The sequence below is a fragment of the Ranitomeya variabilis genome, chromosome 3, assembly GCF_051348905.1.
Source record: "Ranitomeya variabilis isolate aRanVar5 chromosome 3, aRanVar5.hap1, whole genome shotgun sequence".
Taxonomy (NCBI): domain Eukaryota; kingdom Metazoa; phylum Chordata; class Amphibia; order Anura; family Dendrobatidae; genus Ranitomeya; species Ranitomeya variabilis.
Genome location: NC_135234.1, coordinates 87332131 through 87359742, shown reverse-complemented (window position 1 = coordinate 87359742; position 27612 = coordinate 87332131). Strand labels below are relative to the sequence as shown.

Below are 27612 nucleotides of genomic sequence, written 5' to 3'. Positions count from 1 at the left end.
CTGCTCTGTTTACAGGGAGTAACTGAATCTCTGTCAGGAGTGGTCAATGACCGGCGCCAGGTACAACAGGCAGGTAGTTGCCTCTGTTAGCAAATACATGCCCTTTTTTACGTCCCGGATATCCCTTTTAAATGTTGTAGTCAATAGTCACAATGCCATCATCGTCCATTAGCACTCCAAGATCACGATCACTTGACTCATATTAGCAATATTTTGCAGATACCTTTGTTAGGCCCGTATAGTGACCAGTGAGGCAGCTCTTACATCTATGTAAAGAATAAATGTAAAAGTTCATATACCGGATTCAATGGGGAAACTTTTGGGGGACTGAGGAAACTATTGATATGGTTTTCTGATAGGACGATAATCAGTGGCTCTAATGATGAAAGATATACATTAGCTTTTTGATAAGATCCTCACGTTCGATTTCCTATGTTTTCTCCCTCAGCCCAAGATAGTAGAAGCTCTCCTGGGTTATGAGATAGTTCACGTGTCCTGCGGGGCTTCACATGTTCTTGCTGTTTCGAATGAGAAAGAAGTGTTTTCCTGGGGCCGCGGGGACAATGGTAAGTCTTGTTGTGACCTCTTCCACATACCGTAAATCTGTGTAAATAGCTTGACTGTCTGACCCTGTGATTACATACAGGTCCTGTACTTACTCCTGTGCACACCACTGTGCACTGTGCAGAAGCTGTAACCTTTGTACAGGTAGAGCGAGATCTTCTTGGTTTGGTTTACAAGGCACCAAAAGGCACTTACATTAAAACTTATTAGCACATTTTTCTCACAACAGCTAAGCCCTTGCAATGTGATACATTTTAATATTGCAAACATTTTGGAATCCAAAATCGGTTTCTGGTGCAGTTTTATCTATTGCTCCTTTGTCCTTTGGTAGCATTATTTTTTTTCATTGTTACCTCAAACTTAATAATTCTAGAAGTTACTATCTAAATCAAAACCCAAAAGTAAATGTCAAAGAGGGACAAAATATAACAAACCACAACCCCACTAAAATGGTAAACCTATAAGATATACATTTAAAAAAAAAAACTCCAAATACCTAAAATTGTATTAATTGTATGCAAAACACACCAATGAGAAAGGAAGCAGGTAAGGGGGGACTTACTTAAATCTATATATATAGAGAAAGAGGAAGGTAGCCAGATACTTGTAATCTCCTATCCCTAGTCGCCCTAGTAGGCCCTTTCTAACTGCGGAGGTTGGCACCCGACTGTAGGCTGTGGACTGAAAAAAATGACCTTTTGCATGCCTCATCTGGTAACCCAAAAGAGTGTTAGCCAGAGAAGAGAGTGTGTGAGGGCATAGCATTAGTATTCTAGTAATAAAAAATCCATCCAACCCATTTTACATATATGCACCAAATCCATGCTATTATCTCTGATTTGTTACGTGGTACTATCTGCCGCAATGGAGACTTGCTCAGAAAGAGCATCTCTCACTGATGGACCTAGTCTTTCTACGTGGACGACCATTGCTTTGCTGTAATCCTACAAGTATGGCCAGACATGACTTCGTCCATTGGTAACAGCTGGGGTGTTAAAGGGAATCTGTCACCCCAAAATTCGCCTATAAGCTAAGGCCACCGGCATCAGGGGCTTATCTACAGCATTCTATAATGCTGTAGATAAGCCCCCGATGTATCCTGAAAGATGAGAAAAACAGGTTATATTATACTCACGCAGAGGCGGCCCTGGTGCGGTCCGGTCTGATGGGCGTTGTGGTCTGGGTCTGGTGCCTCCCATCTTAATATGATGACGTCCTCTTCTTTTCTTCCTGCTGCGGCTCCTGCACAGGCGTCCTGTTCAGGGCAGCGTAAAATAATGCAGTGCGCAGGCACTTGGTCTCTCTGACCTTTCCTGGCGCCTGCGCATTGCAGTACTTTGCTCTGCCCTCAACAGGGCAGATAAAGTACGCCTGCGCCAGAGCCGTGACAGGAAGATATTGATGACATATCCTTAGGACTGATGTGGTGCTCCACTCTGTACACTGTGTACATCCATCCACTGCCAGAGCTAATAACAGCTGATCGGTGGGAGTCGGACCCCCAACCTGATATTAATGACCTAAGGATGCCATTTATTGTCTCAAGCAGATTGCTTTTTGTAGTAAAAAAAAAAGGGACATGACTTCATGGCATCTTTTCTCTAGGATTTATGGTACAATGCATCACATAAATACAATTGAGACATTTCGCAGTATCTTGAGGCAACACAGAATAATTATGCAATGGCTCACATTAACCATATGGATGGATTTATTTTATTTATATAGTTTTTTTTAAAATTACATTTTACTACTGATTGTGACGGGATATTCTGCACTTACCTGACATTCGCTTTGTGGCTTTCTACTACACACTTGCCTCCCCACTTTAGAATATTTTCTCTGTACCATTCAGCCCTTTTCTTACACGGCCATTCAAGAGGATAACTCGCTGTGTCCCACAAGATCAACTCCTCAAATCCTTTAAGCAGCTTTCAGCATTTTAGTCATCTGATTACCTCCAAATTTTTGGATTACCGTACTTCAAAATGATGTTAAGATGCAGTAACTTATTGCCTTTTTTATCTGGCAGAATGCAGCAAGACCTTTTTTTTTTTAAGCCAGTTTCAGATGATCACATTTTTGGTCTATGTGCTGTCCTAGTTAATCACGCACTCACACTTGTGGGATCCATTGGTCCAGTGAACAGTTCTCCAAATGGCACTGACTCTGTTCTAAAAGGCTGTCCCTGTAATGAGTACTCAGGCCCCTCTGTTATCTTTATTTAGTTTTAGCTCTCCTTCAGCCCCCTGTGGAAATCCTCATGGTTTGTTATTATTTACGTCCTGAACCTCCTGCAAGCTCTCTCTTTGTGCCTCCAGATCACATTTCCCAAGACGCAGAGCTGTAGCTGTTCCACATGTCCACCCACTCCATTACAAAGTACCATGCTGAGACTCATATACAGTCTCAAGTTGGATAAATTCCTGCACACGGTTTCTCCTCCCTAACATTTCTCCCACTTTACCAAGTATGTTCTATTCTGACACTCTCCTGTGGTCAGTATTGGTACATTTGCTGACACTGGCGTATACAGGCTTACTATAGGGAACCAATCTATATATATAAAACTCAAAATCTGTAGAAGTCTGCTCTATACAAATCCACAGTTCTCGCCCGATTTGGGTGAAATTTGTCACGCCCCCTCTCCACCCACAGGAGCAGAATACTGCGCACGTTACATCTCGCTAGCATCCCCCGTCATGAGATTGGGGCCCCCGAAGTTAGGCCCTAAACATATAACTTTATAACAAAAACCGACACTGTGGATGTAATTATTAGTAGAAAAATCCCTTCTTCTGGACGTGCCCATCGCACTCCAACGGGGAACATAAAGGGGCACAACTCCCTTACAAATATAAACCTATAAGCTCCAAAGAGCATAATGCCCCATCTCAGAGAATGGATAACAAGAACAATGTAGCTATAATTACCGTAGTAATCTTTATTAGCAAAATACAAACAACATAAAACAATGGGTATTGAGGGTAAGGTGCGAACACAGACATAGATATGCACACAATAGAAAAAATGTGTAAGGGTGCACTTGCAGGACCATATAAAGCCTGCAGTGAGTCACATAAAATGGCACGGTTGACAAAAAGGATATATATATATACACAAAATGGTAAAATGGGGAAGGGAGACAGTGGTATTGAACCAAGTGGTCAATAACCCTCGTATAGGAATACCCCCTGTCTACACTAACTCCCACCCATATTGCAACCTGCCCAGAAGAAAAGTAATATGGCTAAGCCATGGACTCAATAGTGTGCTTACCCATGTGTGCCGTCTATGCCAAGTGTCCTCACAGATAGCCCCGACGCGCGTTTCGCGTTTTAGAGCTTCCTCAAGGGGCTGTGTGGATCATAGTGCGTGACCAGTTTTATATCATCGCTGCAGCTGTTTACTAATTGCCGCATAAAAGTTTGCGGCGCATGTGGGCGGATGCACCCGCCGGCACAGCGCTCCTTCCGGCTATCCCAGCGACGCTCAGAGGGGAGGAATAACTCCATGACGTCACCGGATCTGAGCGTCGCTGTTACTGGAAGCCATTGGGGGCGCGGCACGGCCGGGAGTCCACTGCGCATGCGCACTACTGAAGCGGCCATTTTTGACCAGGGAGAAGATACTGGCACAATAGAAGAATGCAGGTAACCCTAAACATATAATGGAGAAATGTGAAATCTGTAGTATCCCGCTCTATACAAATCCACAGTTCTTGCCCGATTTGGGTGAAATTTGGCATGCCCCCTCTCCACCCACATGAGCAGAATACTGCGCATGTTACATCTCGCTAGCATCCCCCCGTCATGAGATTGGGGCCCCCGATGTTAGGCCCTATACATATAATGGGGAAATGTGAAATTTGTAGAAGCCCGCTCTATACAAATCCACAGTTCTTGCCCGATTTGGGTGAAATTTGGCATGCCCCCTCTCCACCCACATGAGCAGAATACTGCGCATGTTACATCTCGCTAGCATCCCCCCGTCATGAGATTGGGGCCCCCGATGTTAGGCCCTATACATATAATGGGGAAATGTGAAATTTGTAGAAGCCCGCTCTATACAAATCCACAGTTCTTGCCCGATTTGGGTGAAATTTGGCATGCCCCCTCTCCACCCACATGAGCAGAATACTGCGCATGTTACATCTCGCTAGCATCCCCCCGTCATGAGATTGGGGCCCCCGATGTTAGGCCCTATACATATAATGGGGAAATGTGAAATTTGTAGAAGCCCGCTCTATACAAATCCACAGTTCTTGCCCGATTTGGGTGAAATTTGGCATGCCCCCTCTCCACCCACATGAGCAGAATACTGCGCATGTTACATCTCGCTAGCGTCCCCCTGTCATGAGATTGGGGCCCCTGAAATTAGGCCCTATACATATAATGGAGAAATGTGAAGCTGAAAGTAAAAGTGCTGAGGGGAAAACAACAGTTGTGACTGACAGGGACGGATTGTAGCGACGGTGCCAAAGAGTTGCTGCCAAAGGGGCCGCACCACCACACACAACACACAAACATCTCACAAACACCATACAAACATCACACATACACCAACCCACAAGCACAACACCACACAAACACCAGACCACTCTAGACACACACAACACAAACACCCCATAAATGCCACATGCACACACACACACACACACACACACACGCACGCAAGGACCACACACGCAGCAAACACACTCAGATGGATGCACCCTATGCACACGGACAAACATTACTGAGCAGCAATATTGGTCAGGCGGAAAATGCCTCATGGTAAGATTGTCATTATTGCTTACTATACAGGGATTTTTTTTTTATCACTGAAGCTGCTGAGGTAAAGTGAAAGCTGAGCTCTGATTGGTTGCTATGGGCAACTAGACAAGTCTGCCTGTGAGGCGGTTTTCATTACTGAGATGTGAGCTCCTTCAGGTCATAGTAATACTGTGTGAGGGCTGCTCTGTATTTACTATTCATCCTATTACATCTCTTATCAGTGTCAGGTGAATACTAAAGGGTCATAATACTAAGGACAGTTTTTTAAAATGCCGCCCAAAAAAGACCATCTATTGGGCAAGTTCATCCAAAAGCGTCAAAGAGCCGAGACAAGTGAACAACGTGACTCGCGGCTTGAAAAGAAACAGGGGAAAAAAAGTGGTAAAAAATTTGCTGTAGCTCTCTGAAAATGTCAATTTCAAGGTGACACTGAAAATTTTACTTTAGCTACCATAACCAACAATGTAACATATTTTCTACAAGCGAAGCTACGGGTATTCTTCTAGTGAATCTTATAATATAGTCATTTATTCTAATATGATCAGGCACTCTGAAATCTCCAACTCTATTCTCTGTGGCTAAAGTCACATGCTGATAAGATTACTTGTTCTGTGTGGAGTCTGCAATATTCGCTGTGCACCTCCCCAGTCACTGTAAACTTGCTGAGGATCACAGATCACTCCCCCCATGACATCACCATCCAGCGCACCCCACAGAGTAGTGCTATAAACTGACTGTAGAAGGAAATAAGGAGCTGGGGGTCACATCACCGCATGTAACCGGTCAGGAACACCGCAGAATTTTAAGAGCAAGTAAGGTATGAAGTTTCTTCATTCTGATAGGGTTTGCAATGCTTTAATAATCTGTGTGTCCAGAATGCTCCTTTAGCGCGGTCCTATGAACTTGGCCTTAGACACCTGGGTTAATTTAAGACAAAGGAACAGGGACTCATGAGAAAACTTTGTGTATTCAGCACTGGGAAATATGTAATAATAAGAATAAGTTGATATTTTATCTTTTGCAGTAAATTTCTTACTTTCCTTACGACAGGACGGCTTGGTCTTGGGAACCAGGAATCTCACAATTCTCCTCAGCAGGTAGTCATCCCACAAGAATATGAACCACAAAAGGTCGTATGTGGCATTGATAGTTCTATGATTCTGACCGTGGGCAACCAGATCCTGGCCTGTGGCAGTAACAGGTTAGTGAATCCTAAGAATAAATACACAGTTTGAAAATAATGATATTGACAATGTACTATCTGTAACGAAAGATAGCTGTAGGCCAATATATTCTGCTCTGTCAGCTGATGATTGCCCCCATTAACACAAACTGTTATTACTTCTGAGATTTTTTTCCAAAATCTGTTGGACAGGATAGAATATCAGAAGCAGATCAGAGATAGAGGGTTAATGTCGATTGTCTGTATTCATAAATGATGGTGATGGACAGGATCGCAAGGTCACTAATAAGAGCATCACGAATGATATATGAACCAACAATCTTAGTCCTGATATATGATACCAAAGCTTAGTCCTGAGCCATTGTCTTAAAAGAAACATTTACGTTAGAATTTATAAGGGATGAATATGCTATGCCCGTTTCACCCCCCTCTACAATAACACTACTTTTACTTATCTTTAGCCCAACACTTGCGTCACATCTTTATAGCACTTAAAATTGCAGCATAAATTAAGATACGGTACTTCCCCCAAAGTTAATTCTGTCCCTGCCTGCACCCAATGTAAGCCAGACCCCGCCTGCACCTGGCTGTCGGCCAGGACTGAACCGCACAGTCAGCGTTACCCACTGACAGCTGTCCCTGCCTCACAACAGTGCTCTAACTCCCTTCTTAACCCGAAACCTGGGTGAAGTGCCATGATTATATCTTTTGACAACAACCATAACCTGACCCCCCTCATTTACAGTACTTTTACCTATGGGAAGTCGTGTGTGGGACAGTCAAAAACCAATCTCAAATCTCCGTACCTGACTGCTTATTTTGTACACACCAATCTGTGCCCTTTTTGCTCACCTTTACTAGCTTACCTACTCCCTTCCTTTTCCATCTAAACACTACTCTCTGTTGTGCCACCAGAAACCCAATACTTGTTTATAGCCCCAACACTGTCTTCCAATGCCATCTTAGCCTTTACAAACTTATCACGGGTAACATCGGAGAGATCACCAGTTTGTCAGGGAGATGCAGCTTTACTGCCTCCAATCGTCAGGGCAATTACGCAATTGATGAATGATGGACGAGGCCATGACTGCTTCCACTACTAGTCCTGTTATAGGAGAACTCATAGTGAGCGACTGGTATATCCACCTCTGATTCTTGCTCATGTAATATATACACCGTATATATATATTTTTATATATATATATATATATATATATATATATATATATATATATATATATATATATATATATATATATATATACAGACCAAAAGTTTGGACAAACCTCATTTAAAGATTTTTCTGTATTTTCATGACTATGAAAATTGTACATTCACACTGATGGCATCAAAACTAGGAATTAACACACATGGAATTATATACTTAACAAAAAAGTGTGAAACAACTGAAAATATATCTTATAGTCTAGGTTCTTCAAAGTAGCCACCTTTTGCTTTGATGACTGCTTTGCACACTCTTGGCATTCTCTTGATGAGCTTCAAGAGGTAGTCAGCGGGAATGGTTTTTACTTCACAAGGTGTGCCCTGTCAGGTTTAATAAGTGGGATTTCTTGCCTTTAAATTGGGTTGGGACCATCAGTTGTGTTGAGCAGAAGTCTGGTGGATACACAGCTGATAGTCCTACTGAATGGACTGTTAGAATTTGTATTATGGCAAGAAAAAAGCAGCTAAGTAAAGAAAAACGAGTGGCCATCATTACTTTAAGAAATGAAGGCCAGTCAGTCCGAAAAATTGGGAAAACTTTGAAAGTGTCCCCAAGTGCAGTTGCAAAAACCATCAAGCGCTACAAAGAAACTGGCTCACATGAGGACCGCCCCAGGAAAGGAAGACCAAGAGTCACCTCTGCTTCTGAGGATAAGTTTATCCGAGTCATCAGCCTCAGAAATCGCAGGTTAACAGCAGCTCAGATTAGAGACCAGGTCAATGCCACACAGAGTTCTAGCAGCAGACACATCTCTACAACAACTGTTAAGAGGAGACTTTGTGCAGCAGGCCTTCATGGTAAAATAGCTACCAGGAAACCACTGCTAAGGACAGGCAACAAGCAGAAGAGACTTGTTTGGGCTAAAGAACACAAGGAATGGACATTAGACCAGTAGAAATCTGTGCTTTGGTCTGATGAATCCAAATTTGAGATCTTTGGTTCCAACCACCGTGTCTTTGTGCGACGCAGAAAAGGTGAACGGATGGACTCTACATGCCTGGTTCCCACCGTGAAGCACGGAGGTGTGATGGTGTGAGGGGTGCTTTGCTGGTGACACTGTTGGGGATTTATTAAAAATTGAAGGCATACTGAACCAGCATGGCTACCACAGCATCTTGCAGCGGCATGCCATTCCATCCGGTTTGCGTTTCGTTGGACCATCATTTATTTTTCAACAGGACAATGACCCCAAACACACCTCCAGGCTGTGTAAGGGCTATTTGACCAAGAAGGAGAGTGATGGGGTGCTACGCCAGATGACCTGGCCTCCACAGTCACCAGACCTGAACCCAATCGAGATGGTTTGGGGTGAGCTGGACCGCAGAGTGAAGGCAAAAGGGCCAACAAGTCCATACGAGTAGCAAAGAAAAGGCAGCACTCACCGATCCTTTACAAGAGGTAACTTTATTTTCTGAACTTACATAAAACTCTTCACGGCCGGGGGTGCAGATGAAAAGAGTGCGGCAAGCCTGACGACGGCCGTTTCGCGCCCACCTGGCGCTTCCATCTGCACCCCCGGCCGTGAAGAGTTTTATGTAAGTTCAGAAAATAAAGTTACCTCTCGTAAAGGATCGGTGAGTGCTGCCTTTTCTTTGCTACTCGTATGGACTTTGTGATGTGGTTCGGCTGAAGCACCCGGAATCCGACGGTCACACTCCCATCGTAGGTGAGCAGGATTGGTTTTCCTCTTTGGCGGTGGTGCGGTAAGCTGTGCTTTCTATTACTTAAAAGGGCCAACAAGTGCTAAGCGTCTCTGGGAACTCCTTCAAGATTGTTGGAAGACCATTTCTGGTGACTACCTCTTGAAGCTCATCAAGAGAATGCCAAGAGTGTGCAAATCAGTCATCATAGCAAAAGGTGGCTACTTTGAAGAACCTAGAATATAAGACATATTTTCAGTTGTTTCACACTTTTTTGCTAAGTATATAATTCCACATGTGTTAATTCATAGTTTTGATGCCTTCAGTGTGAATTTACAATTTTCATAGTCATGAAAATACAGAAAAATCTTTAAATGAGAAGGTGTGTCCAAAATCTTTATTCATTACATAGTGGAATGTGTTGAGAACAATGAAACCTAAAAATTATCAGAGTAAATCATGACTAATATCCCACAGAGGTCTGGAGTTGGAATGATGCTCAAAATCAAAGTGGAAAATGAAGTTACAGGCTGATCCAACTTCAGTGGAAATGCCTCAAGACAAGGAAATGATGCTTAGTAGTGTGTGTGTGGCCTCCACGTGCCTGTATGATCTCCCTACAATGCCTGGGCATGCTCCTGATGAGGCAGCAGATGGTCTCCTGACAGATCTCCCCCCAGACATGGACTAAAGCATCCGCCAACTCCTGGACAGTCTGTGGTGCAACGTGACATTGGTGGATGGTGCGAGACATGATGTTCCAGATGTGTTCTATCAGATTCAGGTCTGGGGAACAGGCGGGCCAGTCCATAGCTTCAGTGCCTTCATCTTGCAGGATCTGCTGACACACTCCAGCCACATGAAGTCTGGCATTGTCCTGCATTAGGAAGAACCCAGGGCCAACCGCACCAGCATATGGTCTCACAAGGGTTCTGATGATCTGATCTTGGTACCTAATGGCAGTCAGGCTACCTCTGGCGAGCACATGGAGGGCTGTGCGGTCCTCCAAAGAAATGCCACCCCACACCATTACTGACCCACTGCCAAACCTATCATGCTGAACAATGTTGTAGGCAGCAGATCGCTCTCCACGGTGTCTCCAGACTCTGTCACGTCTGTCACATGTGCTCAGTGTGAACCTGCTTTCATCTGTGAAGAGCACAGGGCGCCAGTGGCGAATTTGGAAACCCTGGTGTTCTGTGGCAAATGCCAAGTGTCCTGCACGGTGTTGGGCTGCGAGCACAACTCCCATCTGGGGACATCGGGCACTCAGACCATCCTCATGGAGTCGGTTTCTAACCATTTGTGCAGACACTTGCACATTTGTGGCCTGCTGGAGGTCATTTTGCAGGGCTCTGGCAGTGCTCCTGTTCCTCCTTGCTCAAAGGCTGAGGTAGCGGTTCTGCTGCTGGGTTGTTGCCCTCCTACGGCCCCCTCCACGTCTCCTGTGTACTGGCCTGTCTCCTGGTAGTGCCCTCAGCCTCTGGACACTACGCTGACAGACACAGCAAACCTTCTTGCCACAGCTCGCATTGATGTGCCATCCTGGCTGAGCTGCACTACCTGAGCCACTTGTGTGGGTTGTAGAATTTGTCTCATGTTACTACGAGTGTGAAAGCCCAACCAACATTCAAAAGTGACCAAAACATCAGCCAGAAAGCATTGGTACTGAGATGTGGTCTGTGGTCCCCACCTGCAGAACCACTCCTTCATGAGTGTGTCTTGAAAATTGCCAATAATTTTCATCTGTTGTCTATTCCATTTGCACAACAGGATGTGAAACTCACTGTCAAACAGTGTTGCTTCCTAAGTGGTCTGTTTGATTTCACAGAAGTTTGATTTACTTGGAGTTATATTCTGTTAAGTGTTCCCTTTATTTTTTTGAGCAGTGTATATGTGTGTGTGTGTGTATATCTATATATATGAGGCATCGTGAATACTCACTAATCCCGCCCCCTGCACAGTAGCTCCGCCCCCCACCACATCACCACACATAATCCTGCCCCACACCCCATTACCACACACAATCCCGCCCCCACCACATTACCACACACAATCCCGCCCCCCACCACATTACCACACACAATCCGCACATCACCACACACAATACCGCCCCCCACATCACCACACATAATCCCGCCCACCACATCACCACACATAATCCCGCCCCCCACCACATCACCACAGATAATCCCGCCTCCCCAACATATCACCACACATAATCCCGCCCCCCACCACATCACCACACACAATCCCGCTCCCTCACCACATCACCACACATAATCCCGCCCCCCCACATCACTACACATAATCCCGCCCCCCCACCACATCACCACACACAATCCCTCCTCCCACCACATTACCCCACATAATCCCGCACCCCACCACATTACCACACATAATCCCGTCCCCCACCACATCACCACACATAATCCCGTCCCCCCACCACATCACCACACATAATCCCGCCCCCCACATCACCACACATAATCCCGCCCCCCTACATTACCACACGAGGTTCCGTCCCCACACATTACCACACGAGGCTCCTTCCCCACAATTACCACACGAGGCTCTGTCCTCACACATTACCACACGAGGCTGTGTCCCCACACGAGGCTCCGTCCCCACACATTACCACACGAGGCTCCATCCCCACACATTACCACACGAGGCTCCGTCCCCACACATTACCACACGAGGCTCCGTCCCCACACTTTACCACACGAGGCTCCGTTCCCACACATTACCACAGGAGGCTCCATCCCCCCACATTACCACACGAGGCTCCGTCCCCACACATTACCACACGAGGCTCCGTCCCCACACATTACCACACGAGGCTCCATCCCCACACATTACCACACGAGGCTCCGTCCCCACACATTACCACACGAGGCTCGGTTCCCACACATTACCACATGAGGCTCTGTCCCCACACATTACCACACGAGGCTCTGTCCCCACACATTACCACACGAGGCTCTGTCCCCACACATTACCACACGAGGCTCTGTCCAAACACATTACCACACGAGGCTCCGTCCTAACACATTAACACACGAGGCTCCATCCCTCCACATTACCACACGAGGCTCTGTCGCCACACATTACCACACGAGGCTCCGTCCCCCCACATTACCACACGAGGCTCCGTCCCCACACATTACCACACGAGGCTCCGTCCCCACACATTACCACATGAGGCTCCGTCCCCACACATTACCACACTAGGCTCCGTTCCCCCACATTACCACACGAGGCTCCGTCCCCCCACATTACCACACAAGGCTCCATCCCCACACATTACCTCATGAGGCTCCGTCCCCACACATTACCACACGAGGCTCCGTCCCCACACATTACCACACGCAGCACTTCCTTACTATGTAATTCATCCACTTCAGCAAAGGTAAACGTTTATTTAATTGTATCTGCATTCTCCCAAACAAAATGAGCCAAGAAGAGTCGCCAGAGCCTCCATCTCACAGGCCGCAGAAAAATCCGGACAACGATGCAGTAGTTGATCGACAACAATATCAACTAAATCGTAGGATTGGTTATCAACAACGAACACCTGAGCAGATTGATAAGGACAGAGAGAGATATCACAAGGTTTATATCAACCAAGTGACAGAAAGAAGGGAAGCTGATATATATAACCAGCGTCAACGGAAACTGCAGATTTGTAATGATTATTATTGTTATTAACTTCATTTTAAGTTAATTTACCACCTGCGTAAGCGCTATTGAATGTTGTCATTATTTACCTTAGTTTAATCACCAGCAGCGTTAATTAGATAGCAATGAGTGTGCCGAGCGTTAGCTGGCTGGAAACAGCTAGTGTATACAGTCATGGCCAAAAGTATTCACACCCCTGCAATTCTGTCAGATAATACTCAGTTTCTTCCTGAAAATGATGGCAAACACAAATTCTTTGGTATTATTATCTTCATTTAATTTGTCTTAAATGAAAAAACACGAAAGAGAATGAAGAAAAAAGCAAAACATTGATCATTTCACACAAAACTCCAAAAATGGGCCAGACAAAGGTATTGGCACCCTCAGCCTAATACTTGTTTGCACAACTTTTAGCCAAAATAACTGCGACCAACCGCTTCCGGTAACCATCAATGAGTTTCTTACAATGCTCTGCTGGAATTTTACACCATTCTTCTTTGGCAAACTGCTCCAGGTCCCTGATATTTGAAGGGTGTCTTCTCCAAAATGCCATTTTTAGATCCCTCCACAGGTGTTCTATGGGATTCAGGTCTGGACTCATTGCTGGCTACCTTAGAAGTCTCCAGTGCTTTCTCTCAAACCATTTTCTAGTGCTTTTTGAAGTGTGTTTTGGGTCATTGTCCAGCTGGAAGACCCATGACCTCTGAGTGATACCCAGCTTTCTCACACTGGGCCCTACATTATGCTGCAAAATTTGTTGGTAGTCTTCAGACTTCATAATGCCATGCACACGGTCAAGCAGTCCAGTGCCAGAGGCAGCAAAGCAACCCCAAAACATCAGGGAACCTCCGCCATGTTTGACTGTAGGGACAGTGTTCTTTTCTTTGAATGCCTCTTTTTTCTCCTGTAAACTCTATGTTGATGCCTTTGCCCAAAAAGCTCTTTTGTCTCATCTGACCAGAGAACATTCTTCCAAAACGTTTTAGGCTTTTTCAGGTAAGTTTTTACAAACTCCAGCCTGGCTTTTTTATGTCTCGGGGTAAGAAGTGGGGTCTTCCTGGGTCTCCTACCATACAGTCTCTTTTCATTCAGACACCGACGGATAGTAAGGGTTGACACTGTTGTACCCTCGGCCTGCAGGGCAGCTTGAACTTGTTTGGATGTTAGTCAAGGTTCTTTATCCAACATCCGCACAATCTTGCGTTGAAATCTCTTGTCAATTTTTATTTTCCGTCCACATCTAGGGAGGTTAGCCACAGTGCAATGGACTTTAAACTTCTTGATGACACTGCGCACGGTAGACACAGGAAGATTCAGGTCTTTGGAGATGGACTTGTAGCCTTGAGATTGCTCATGATTCCTCACAATTTGGTTTCTCAAGTCCTCAGACAGTTCTTTGGTCTCTCGTGTCTCCCCTTTTCCTCATAGTTTGTAAGCTTGCGAGCAGGGCCCTCATTCCTCCTGGTATCTATTTTGAACTGTGATTTCTGTTATGCTGTAATGTCTATTGTCTGTACAAGTCCCCTCTATAAGTTGTAAAGCGCTGCGGAATATGTTGGCGCTATATAAATAAAAATTATTATTATTATATTTGGTCTGCTTTCTTTTCTCCATGCTCAATGTGGTACACACAAGGACACAGGACAGAGGTTGAGTCAACTTTAATCCATGTCAACTGGCTGCAAGTGTGATTTAGTTATTGCCAACACCTGTTAGATGCCACAGGTTAGTTACAGGTGCTGTTAATTACACAAATTAGAGAAGCATCACATGATTTTTCGAACAGTGCCAATACTTTTGTCCACCCCCTTTTTTATGTTTGGTGTGGAATTATATCCAATTTGGCTTTAGAACAATTCTTTTTGCGTTTTTTCATTTAAGACAAATTAAGTGAAGATAATAATAACAAAGAATTTGTGTTTGCAATAATTTTCAGGAAGAAACTGAGTATTATCTGACAAAATTGCAGGGGCGTGAATACTTTTGGCCATGACTGTATGTATATATATATATATATATATATATATATATATACCCCAGTACAGTCACTGACAACTCCACACTAGCTACCACGACCAATCATTTTTACAGGCTGATTGGGCACCAGTTACAGGTAGGGTATGGCTTTAGAGGTGTTGCTTACAGAGCAAGAGGAACAGAGCTATTAGATATTATATATATTGAATCCGGAAAGGTAGGCGTTGTTTATGAAAAATATACAAAGATATTACAAAATGGGGACAAAGCAATACGATGTATACAATCTATAATAACTATATTTTTATCACAGAAATGACTCAGAGCTTAGTGGAGGGAGGTACTCCTTAGGAAAAGGGACGGAACCCACAGACACTTGTACCTTCCAGGACTGACAAAATACAAAAATCCAAATTCTGCTTTCTATTAGATCAAAGTTACGCCCACATACCCCCCTTGGTGAGCTAATATGGCGACTGGTTGTGGGATGTGCTAGGTCTGTTAGAATTTTATAAGATCCCTAACTTTCAGGATATCTTTGCCCCTGGAGGTCCCAGGTAGTAAATATTGTTGTCATGTTTCCTATCGCAATTTTACCTTCCTATACAGATGAAACATGGCATGAATAGCATCATCCATCTGACCAATATTAAGTTGAAGGAGTTAGAATGACCTTACAGTGATGTTTATGAATGTGTTATGTTCGTCCCTTTGCTATGAAGCCGAAAATATATCTCCCATAAATATCTGAATTGATGCAAACCCCAAATATTCATCACTGACCACTGGCTTCAAACTGTCTCATACAAGCCCTTTGAATAGAGGAAGGTTTAGTGTCTAAAGCCCCCGTCTCACTAAGCGAGATCGCTAGCGAGATCGCTGCTGAGTCACAAGTTTTGTGACGCAACAGCGACCTCAGTAGCGATCTCGCTATGTGTGACACGTAGCAGCGACCAGGCCCCTGCTGTGAGATCGCTGGTCGTGTCGGAATGGCCTGGACGGTTTTTTGATCGTTGAGGTCCCGCTGAGTAGCACACATCGCTGTGTTTGACACCTTACCAACGACCTCGTTGACGACTCAGACACTGAATCGTCATAATAGCTCCCATGTGACATCGTTGTACAGGTCGCTACAGGTCGCTGGTGAGATGCCAAACAGTGAGATCGCAGCAGCGATCGTTGGGAAGATCTCACTCTTTGACATCTCACCAGCGACCACATAGCGACGCAGCAACGATCCCTGACAGGTCGTATCGTTGTCGGGATCGCTTTAGCGTCGCTAAGTGAGACGGGGCCTTGACTCTCAGATCAGATCTATTATGTAATTATTTAGTCACTGCAGGGCTTACCTACATCGATGGAGGTTTAAATGTCCGCTCTCTTTCACTTCCCCAGTTATAATTAATCCGAGGTGTTCAGTGTGAGAGTGATATGTTTCCTCCTCGGAGATGAATATGGATTTTGATTTTTCTCTTTGACAAGCCTTTATTTTCTAATTTTCCTATTTAAACTACCTATTTCCCAGATTTAACCCCCTAAATGAATCTAACTAAGCATGGCACCTCATTGACCCCCTTTGACGTCTAATTTGGAACCGACTCAGCATTTGTCACTCTATATACTGTATGTTGACGACCCTTCAGATCTCCTGGAAGTGTCACAAATTGATAATCACAGACAGTCAGGTTTGGAGGAGATCTGCTATCAAACAAGCAGGATGAAGTGCCTAGAGACAAATGACAAGTTGGACGCTGTGATTGATGGCTTTCTACAAACCGTTGACATGGATTGCTTGGTTTTGCCAGGTTTAACAAGCTGGGCTTAGATCAAATCGTATCTAGCGATGAACCCCCTCCAGAGGGTCAAGTGGACGAGGCCTACACCTTCACTGCTGTACAGTCAGCACCTCTGAAACAAGAAGCCATCGTGTATGCTGATGTGGGCACTTCCCACTCTGCGGTAGTAACTGGTAAGTAACATTTATATTACTGAGTGTGTAGGAAAGTGAGAGCGACGCATGTTTACAGGGGGATTTAGTGTGTATACTCACTCAAATGACCAACACTTTTTCTTTGGTCAATGCAAGGAAAGTTTTTCCAAAGCTATCATTAGTGTTGACTTACTATTGTATAAGCAAACACAAAGAGACATGTGAGATGTGACGGGAATTTGTGAAAATACCTCTTATTCAGCTGCTCTTCTTTTTCTGTCTTTCAGCCTTGGGTCTGTGTTACACCTTTGGTAGCAATCAGCATGGACAGCTGGGCACTAGCTCCTACCGGTATAGCAGAGTGCCCTATCTTGTGAGTGCGCCACAGGAAATAAAGGTCACAATGGTGGCATGCGGCGATGCCTTCACTGTAGCTGTATGTACAGGTGAACTTATTAGTTTATTAACTCAATTAAACTTACTCTAGGAATTTTCCTGCATAGACCTACATGTCCATGACACCGTTATCCCCACAGCTTTTCTCCTATACTTGGTTATTTTCCATCACCTAGCAGAGTACATTACGTGGTTTAGCTTGTTATTTAAAGATCTCCTCCCGGAGTTCCTGTTTTTGGGTTTGCAGGTCATGTTCACTAACTGGTACACTAAGGCCCCTTTCACACATCAGTTTTTTGCTATCAGCCGCAATCCGTCGAATTTTGAATAAAACGAATCCGGCGACTGATGTCGCCGGATCCGTTTTTTTCTCATAGACTTGTATTAGCGACGGATGGCCTCACGTTTCATCTATCGTTCGCCGAATCCGCCGAAAATTGTTTGTCAGGAGACAACGGACAAAGTAAAGTTTTTTGTGTACGTCGCCGTCCATCATTTGCTGAAATGTAATCCAATGGGTGCCGGACCCGTCAAATGACGGAATCCGGCGACGGATTCCGCTTTTTTAACTGAGCATGCTCCGATATATATAGGAGCCAACTAGCCAGATCCGCTAGTCGGATTCGTCGAAAAAACAAATCCGTCACATCAGTTTTTCACAATCTGCGACGGATCCATCGAGCCATCGGATTGTGAATGACGGCAAACAAATGATGTGTGAAAGGGGCCTAAAGTAGTCACTTTTGTTTAAAGAAACACCATATACTCCCTTTACAGAGCATGGCTCGAATGACATTGGCTACGGGGCTCACGTAGCATAACAATCAGCAGGGCTCACTTTCCTCAGGTGAACTTCACATGAGCAGAAGTAAGAGCAGCAGCCCAATAGTGGACGTGGCTTGGCTTCAGGGTAAACGTGGAAGAGCTTTTTTTTGTTTGATCCTATAAATGTAAATGGACATTGTGTAATGCTTATTTTACCCTATGGGGGCACTGCGGGGAAATTGAACACTTACTATCATGTTTTCCTACAAATTACATTTAATTGTTTGAGGTCCCAATAACATTTTGTCATCTGCTTATTGTCAGTAGAAAGTAACAAGTAGGTATTGTTCAAAGCCGAGGACCGTGACTCAAACGTGTCCTGATGAGGACTAACTTGCTGTTAGGGTATGTGCACACATTCAGTATTTGCAGAAGAAAAATCTCCTAAAAATAATGAAGTGTGGGCAGGAGAAACGCTACCCCAAATACATGTTGTTTGCCTTTCCACTTCAGACGCATTCGCATTTCATGTAGTAGCCGATGACGTTCACCGCTGTGTACCAACACACTCGCATTACTCACCAGAATAACATACGACCTGCTTGTGGACCATCCTCCCATCAGTAAATCATGGTGGAGTCTGGAATATATTCTGATCACTTTTTTTATAGGGAGTTGTAAACATCATTCTAAAGAGTTTTCACCTATTTACTGCAATTTTTTTTCTCATGAAACAAAGACATATCAATAGAATCTGACCTCATTTAATGATCATTGGGCTCTGACCTCTGGTACCCACTTTTATTTTGAGAAAGAAGAGAAGCCGTGCTGGTGTAGCACTGTCCTCTTTTCTGTTACACACATGGAATGGCATTACAGCCCTATGCAAGTTAGTGAGGGATAACTGTACTTTCCATCAAAGCCAGGGGCTCAGGAACAAATTAGAAGGATATGTCGCATTAGTTCAGAGGGCAGATCCCCACCGATCATAGAGTGATGGCATATCCTATCTAAATGGGAGAGAAGCTGACACCTAGGATTGTTACTAAATTGTCCTCATAAGCAGAAAAGTTTTCTCCCTGACTCTATAGAGGATAGTCTAATGAAATTACTGTATAGACTGTTTTATAATTATGTTTAACCAAGCTGGAAAAGGGAAACACAAGAAATATCAAGAGTGTAATACCATTAATAGGACCTGCATCTTTCTTGAGCTCGGTGCAGGACCAAGTGGTGGGACCAATGATCTCCATATTTCCCAGACATATACCGACTGGTGTAAGAAGAACCAGGGATGCTACACAATGGTAGACAAGGCCCTGACCCTATCTATGGGTGTCTGACCATTGGGACCTCCACCATTCGTCAGTACGGGGCACTTTTATTCCCGTTATAGCTTGTGCCCCACGTGGAGTACAATGGGTTCTCCAGTCTCATAGAGCGTGACTAGAGGAGCACATGGGCTCTACCGCTCCATCCTAGTGGGGATAAACGTGCCCTGTCCCGATGAGGGTCCCAGCAGTCGGAATTCCCAAGTTATTACCTGACCTGTGGATAGGTGATACCGGAATCCCCCTTTAAGGACAAGCACTGGGTGTATAATGAATATGTACAGAAATAATGCCCTCTACAAAGAAGTATATTGCATACATGTATACTATATATGTGTATATATAGGAGAGCTTGTTGTTTTCAGCTGCGAGACGTCCGGGAAAGAAGGAAACTAAGCCGTACCATAATCCCTGAATAACACAAGCAGATGTTTTCTTTGCAGATGGCCAAGTCTTCACCTGGGGGAAAGGAGCCAGAGGACGATTAGGACGCAGGGATGAGGGAATTGGGGTCCCCAAAATGGTCCAACTTGAAGAGAGTCACCCCTACACTGTGACATCCGTGGCCTGTTGCCATGGTAACACGCTCTTAGCTGTAAAACGTAAGTATGCCACAAGTGCCTAAGCTGGTATCAGTATGCACGAGCTCGGTCCAGCAGGGACGTTCTGCTGTGCCAGGCTTCCTGTCAGTGACGCTGATTGCAAGGAGCCATGAAAACCATTATATATGGATTCCGCCTCAAATCCGGTAATCATAATCTGGTGCCATTCTCTGAGTAAGAAGCCGGCTGTGAATAGAAGTGCTGGCAAAAGTCCAAGCAAGGATGTCAAAAACTATGTGAAGAATGGAGGGCTTTTCCACTGACATTTCAACTATTCGAGCACTCTGGAGCCTCTGGTAGGAGCGTATACCTCGGGGTATTTTAGATTGTGTGAGACATCAGTGCTCGTTCCTTACACAAGGTCCTCTCAGGCTGTGATTTATAGTCCCTGTTTGAGTCTTGAAAGGTGCATTGATTCTCACAGCCGTGCCAATTTAGCACATATGTCCAAGACTAAATGTTCCCATCGCTGCCCCCTCCAGACCGTCTGTTTTTCATCCTATTCTATTGACACGTTTCTGTGGTTAATTATATTTGTGAGCAGCTAATTGAGTTCTTTTTTTAGTTTGTCGGCCTTCAGTACAGACAACCAAGGCAGATCATACAATATCTACAGTCACCAATCGAGGTATAAGGCTCATAGACCTTCTGGTCTCAATCATGTTAATAATTCCTATTTAAAGGAGTTTTTTCTTGTTAATGGGATATTCTCTAAATAGGATAAATTCAGCAATGGGGACCACAAGGACCTGTACTGGGAGCAGTGGGGACCACAAGGATCTGTATTGGGAGCAGTGGGAAGCACAAGGATCTGTACTGGGAGCAGTGGGGACCACAAGGATCTGTATTGGGAGCAGTGGGAAGCACAAGGATTTGTACTGGGAGCAGTGGAGACCACAAGGATCTGTACTGGGAGCAGTGGGGACCACAAGGATCTGTACTGGGAGCAGTGGGGACTACAAGGATCTGTACTGGGAACAGTGGGGACCTCAGTGATCTGTGCTGGGAGCAGTGGGGTCTAAAAGGATCTGTACTTGGAGCAATGGACACCACAAGGATCTGTACTGGGAGCAGTGGGGACCACAAGGATCTGTATTGGGAGCAGTGGGAAGCACAAGGATCTGTACTGGGAGCAGTGGGGACCACAAGGATCTGTATTGGGAGCAGTGGGAAGCACAAGGATTTGTACTGGGAGCAGTGGAGACCACAAGGATCTGTACTGGGAGCAGTGGGGACCACAAGGATCTGTACTGGGAGCAGTGGGGACTACAAGGATCTGTACTGGGAACAGTGGGGACCTCAGTGATCTGTGCTGGGAGCAGTGGGGTCTACAAGGATCTGTACTTGGAGCAATGGACACCACAAGGATCTGTACTGGGAGCCATGGAAAACACCAAGATCTGTACTGGGAGCAGTGGGAAGCACAAGGATCTGTATTGGGAGTAGTGGAAAGCACAAGGATCTGTACTGGGAGCAGTGGGAAGCACAAGGATCTCTACAGGAAGTAGTGGAGAGCGCAAGGATCTGTACTGGGAACAGTGGGGAGCACAAGGATCTGTACTGGGAGCAGTGGGAACCACAAGGATCTGTATTAGGCCCAAGTCTTTTTAATCTTGTTAATAATGAATTTGTGGATGGGATTGAGAGTAAAGTGTCAGTCTTCGCTGATGACACCCAACTATGTAAGATAATAAAAGCTGAGCATGACAGTACAATATTACGAAACGATCTGGAAAAGATGTCTGCATGTACAATCACATGTAAGATGAGGTTTAATGTTGATCAATGTAGAGTAATGCACCTCTGTGCTAGTAATCCTATTGCTGCATATACATTAAATAGAAATATATTAAGGAGTAGGAGAAGCAGATGAGCAGCAGAATTCAGGGTCCATCAGCAGCTACAAAGCAAGCAAGATTTTAGGGTGTAGTAACATAGTAACATAGTTAGCAAGGCCGAAAAAAGACATTTGTCCATCCAGTTCAGCCTATATTCCATCGGAATAAATCCCCAGATCTACAGTATGTCCTTCTAAAGAACCTAATAACTGTAAGATACAATACTGTTACGCTCCAGGAAGACATCCAGGCCTCTCTTGAACCCCTCGACTGAGTTCGGCATCACCACCTCCTCAGGCAAGGAATTCCAGATTCTCACTGCCCTAACAGTAAAGAATCCTCTCCTATGTTGGTGGAAAAACCTTCTCTCCTCCAGACGCAGAGAATGTCTCCTTGTGACCGTCAGCTTCCTTGGTATAAACAGATCCTCAGAGAGGTACCGTATTTTTCGGACTATAAGACGCACTTTTTCCCCCCCAAAAAAGGGGGGAAAATGGGGGGTGCGTCTAATAGTCGAAATGCAGGCTTACCCGTTGCGGCAGAGGTGCGGCGGCAGACGTGCGGAGATGAGGCGCAGTGAGCGGGGTCCCTTTCCCCGGTGAGGTGATGCAGCAGCCCGGTAATGCAGCAGAGCCGGGTGAATCCTGTTGTTACCGGTGGTGGCGGCCATCTTCCGGAGGCCGCGCGTGCGCAGATGGAGCCTCTGCTTCCCGGGGCTTCAGGAAAATGGCCGCGGGATGCCGCGCGTGCGCAGATGGGGATCGCGGCGGCCATTTTCCTGAAGTTCTTAGCTTCAGGAAAATGGCCGCCGCGATCTCCATCTGCGCACGCGCGGCCTCCCGCGGCCATTTTCCTGAAGCCCCGGGAAGCAGAGCGCTTCATCTGCGCACGCGCGGCCCCCGGAAGATGGCCGCCACCACCGGTAATAACAGGATTCACCCGGCTCTGTTGCTTACCGGGCTGCTGCATCACCTCACCGGGGAAAGGGACCCCTCTTACACCATACCTCCTCATCCCAGCGCCTCCTCATAACAGCGTCTCCTCATCCCAGGACCTCCTCATCCCAGGGCCTCCTCATCCCAGCGCCTCCTCATCCCAGCGCCTCCTCATCCCAGCACCTCCTCATCCCAGTACCTCTGCCGGTAACCACTGCTGCCACCCTCCCATGGACATCAGGCCATGGCGTCGCCCACCTAAGCAGGACGGGACCCTGCTCAGGTGCACGCCGTACCGCATCACCCCACCTCTGCTGACACCATGCCTCCTGTGACCCTGCTCTGCCACTGCCAGCCCTCAGGTAAGATTCTGTAAATTCGGACAATAAGACGGACCCCCATCTTATAAAAAATCTTTTTTTCTGCAATTTTCACCCCAAATTTGGGGTGCGTCTTATGGTCCGGTGCGTCTTATAGTCCGAAAAATACGGTATTTGTATTGTCTCCTTGTATACTTATACATGGTTATTAGATCGCCCCTCAGTACTAAAATCTTTATCTTTTAGTGTACTAAAAGATAAAATCCTGTGACGCCAATGTGTTATTGCCAGTCTATAAATCACTTGTAAGGCCACATCTAGAATATGGGATCCATATTTTAAAAAGTTTGTTTGGAGGTCAGAGTCAGTCCAAAGCTGAGCAGCTAGATAGAAGAGGCCTTCCATCCATGTAATAATGAGAGTTTGGAAGAGGCTTGTTTAGCTTAGGCTAGGTTCACATTGCGTTAATGTGTGCACGCTAACGGACAGCGTTGCAATTAACGCCGTGCAACGGGTCCGTTAGCGTGCCCATTGACAGCAATGTGAAATTTCCCTCTAGCGCATCGCAAGTGCGTGCCTCTTTTCGGCTCGCGCTAGCGATGTGCCGTTCCTTTGTAGCGCGCCTCGGACGCTGCTTGCAGCGTCTGCGGCGCGCCCGAGGTCCGTTCCCCGCTCTCGCAGATCGGGGATCTGCGAGAGTGGGGACGTTAACGCGACCCCTAACGCGGCCCCTAAATCAACATTGCGTTAGCGCAATCCGCTAGCGCTAAACGGATTGCCCTGACGCAATTGCCCTGACGCAATGTGAACCTAGCCTTAGAAAAAAGATGCCTCAGAAGAGATCTCGTACGTGATCAATACAAACGACTGGTACATGACTTATTCCTTCCAAGGACCCTGCAAAGGACAGGGAACATTTCTTACGCGTGCAGGAAAGCTGATTCCAGCAGCTAAATAGAAAAGGATTCTTTAGAGATAGAGCAGCTATGCTGTGGAATGCCCAACTGCTACAAGATGTAGTAATGGAAGACCCAACAGCATTAATAAAAGGGCTGGATGATTTCTTTACAACAAATGGCATTGTAGTATATAAATAATCCAGTGATAAATAATGTGTAACTGGTGGAGAACGTGATGGACCTAGGTCTTCTTGCAACCTATGTAACTATACCCAGGTGCATACAAGCCCACAGGGGCTGCTGTGGTGGTGGGAGAGAAGCATTCATTATGACAGTGTAAGGCTGAGGCTACATGACAACTTTGGCCATGAGATAAGGACCCTTTCCCACGGTGTTTTTGTACACTTTGTTGGTTGTGTCTCCCTCCCGCAATCCGGGGTTCAGATGTATGCACCGACAGGGCCGTAGGTTACAATGGTGCCGATAGAGCCAATGAGCGCTCAGCCGTGCATCATTTTTGGGTGTATACACCTACTGGAGGTAGACACCCAGATGCAGTCTACTATGTCTATGTGTCCGCCTCCAGTAGGCGTATACACTCGAAAATGATGCACAACACAGCACACGTTGACCCTGTCAGCACCATTATTTCTATGGCACCGTCAGCGCATACGTCCGAATCCTGTTTTACCTGGGGTTTGGACGCAAGCCCCAACGGGACCAGTGAAAGTGGACAGAAACAATGTGTGAAAGGGCCCAAGTCACTCAGCCAAAGATCACCGCGTAATGAAAGTGAATGGGATCGTATTAGACTCTAAAAATTACAGCACCACCACTGACAGTCAGTGTGACAGTCATATTTAAGGAGTGACATCTTTTGTCGGTAATATTTAGCATATTTTTAAGGAAAATATTCAGTACAAAGAAAAAATGCTTGCATATTGACTACTGCATATTGATTTTCTTCTTTTTTTATTTTAAGGGAGGGGGATTATTGAATTTATTGTACATAAACTTTTCTCAAGCTGAGTAGAAAAATGGTCACACTAATACTAGTGACCCAAACGTATTATAGAAGCCTGGACAGGCGGACTTATTTAGCGGCTGTTCCCTTATAAGACGGGCCTTAGCAGTCATTTCTGCATCTCAAATCGTAGGCGCTAATTTTGAGGACATATTTTAAGTGTAACAATTTTTTTAAGGATAAATTCTGAAGTGAATACATAATTTTATGCATTCATGTAGTAATACATCCAGTGAAGAACTCTATTCCTATTATTTCATTTTTTGCTTTGTTTTGGGGGTGACACATTAAATAATCCGTCTTGTTTAGAATCAGCGGTGGTTTATCTCTCCCAGAGACAAGCGGTCGATACAGGGAATCATGAACCTCTCAGTCTACTTGTTAGTGATATCAGTGTCCCATGACTTAACGCCACAGTGGGAAATATCTCCTCCTCGTGTCCTCATCAAGTAACAGCTTGTTTCCATTATTCTTACAGCCGGCATTGAAGATGTTTCTGTGTGAGAGAAGAACGTCAAGAGAGATCAGATCATTTGTCCACGAGTCAAATTCTGTATATCCCAATTATTTGTTACACAACGATCCAACCAAAATCTATGGCTGCAACAAAAAGGCAAGCCAAGATACTGAAAATTCTCAAGACTGCCATATAGTAACCAGCGGTTATGAGCCTGGTTGCTTTGTGCACTTTGAAAAGAGGTTCAACCGACTATAAAGCCGTGTTCTCACGTAAACTAAACAGTGCGTTTTTTCATGCATTTTTTGTACAGAAACTCCTATCATTAACAGTTAATGCAAAGTGGATATGATTTTATGAAAGACCCTACGCTCTGTATATATGCAAGAGTCTGCCTGGATCCCAGAAACTCACTCAGCTTTTATGCACTCACTGGTTACAAGTAAACCGGTCACAGGTGAGGATGTTCCCTTTAGTAGCCATTCAAACCCATTGGTGTCAGCTTCTGTGCATGTTATCAGGCCAAAATCACCAGGGTATGTGAACTTTTGATCAGTGTCATTTGGATGTTTTGGGTTGTCATTATGATTTAAAAAAAGAAAGCACAGTAGTTTGGCAATAGATAGCATCACCCAACCACTAACCATGAGTGGAGAAAGTTTTGGTGTTATCATTCATATTTTCTGAAAAAAGGCCAAGAAAGCAAAAATTCTGCCGGGGTATGTAAACTTTTGAGCACAACTGTATATGCAACTTACAATTTAGAGGGAGCCGGTGTCAGGCCATGACGCGGAGGGGCACTGAAGTGGCATAAAATGAGTGGGAAGCTCTGTACATTGCAGCTGAGATCTCTGCATTGTGCAATATGCACATTCCTATATGTAATGCACATTGCAGAAGTCACTGGTGGCCATGCCTTGCTGAAGAAGCCGGCCAGGGATATGGCAATAAAACAGTAATTCAGTTCAGAATATACATCATAAGGAAGGTGATCAGAGTTGGGACAAAATATCAGGGAAGATCAATGATGGAATGAAGTCAAAACCAGATGGGAAAAAGAAAGAAAAATATCAGTTTCACGTTGGCCACAGCAGCACAGAAGAGGCAGATGTTTCCATTTTTCTGCATTTCACTTGTTACCTTTGTTATGTAAACAAGGACACATGGAGCAGAGGGTGAAGGGCTTGATAACCGCTCTTTTGTGGTACCTAAATAAGGGGGGGGGGGGGGCGCCATACACATTACACAGTGCGCAATTTTTAGGCAATTTGCATTTCTGATGATTAATTTTATTATTGAATAACTACAGCACTCTCAGTAAATCTAAAAAGGTTAATAATTCTAAAGCCTTAAAGGGAACCTGTCGCCAACCCCCGGCTTTTTTAAGTAAAAGAGCCACCTTCTGCAGCACTAAGGCTGCATTCTGTGAAGGTGGCTCTTATGCTTGTGCTCCATAATAACACTGAAATATTAAGTTTTACAAATTGCGCGCCATACCTGTATTCTGCCCGGGGGGCACGTTTTTCCCCCAGACTCAACCGCCTCCCAGCCGTCAATTGTCCCCTCAGTGCGCCGGGCGCCGCCTCTTCTCTTTGTATTCACGTACCCGGCATCTGCGCTGTGCTCTCATACGACTCGTCTGCACTGCAGCGTCAGAGTGATCACAAGCTGACGCTCAGACGAGTCCTATAACGCTGGAGGAAAGAGGCGGAGGGAGATGGGGACAGCCGCAGAGACTAACTGCACATGTGCCAGATTCCCAGCCCCGCAGTGTGAAAACAGCAGAACACACTGCGGGGCGGGATCACTAGATCAGCTGATGGGACTTGCAGGGCAGCGCGCACGGCGCATGCCATAAAAATGAGAGCATAATGCAGGTGCCGGGTACGTGAATGCAAACAGAGGAGTCGGCGCCCGGGGCACTGAGGGGACAATTGACGGCTGGGAGGTGGTTGAGTCTGGGGGAAAAAACGTGCCCCCCGGACAGAATACAGGTATGACGCGCAATTTATACAACTTAATATTTCAGCGTTAGTAGGGAGCACAAACATAAGAGCCACCTTCACAGAA

General features: G+C 45.3%; 1 protein-coding gene across 1 annotated transcript in view; it reads left to right on the top strand.

Annotated features, from left to right (window-relative positions):
* NEK8 (NIMA related kinase 8) overlaps positions 1-26845 on the top strand; it is a 98186-nt gene extending 71341 nt beyond the window's left edge. Inside the window, exons 10-15 of the mRNA XM_077294343.1 lie at positions 449-566; positions 6390-6540; positions 16851-17014; positions 17263-17421; positions 19911-20069; positions 25564-26845. Of these exons, the coding sequence (XP_077150458.1) occupies positions 449-566; positions 6390-6540; positions 16851-17014; positions 17263-17421; positions 19911-20069; positions 25564-25589 (777 nt within the window). The 3' untranslated portion in view covers positions 25590-26845. The remainder of the gene's footprint in view (positions 1-448; positions 567-6389; positions 6541-16850; positions 17015-17262; positions 17422-19910; positions 20070-25563) is intronic.
* The last annotated feature ends 767 nt before the right edge of the window (positions 26846-27612 follow it).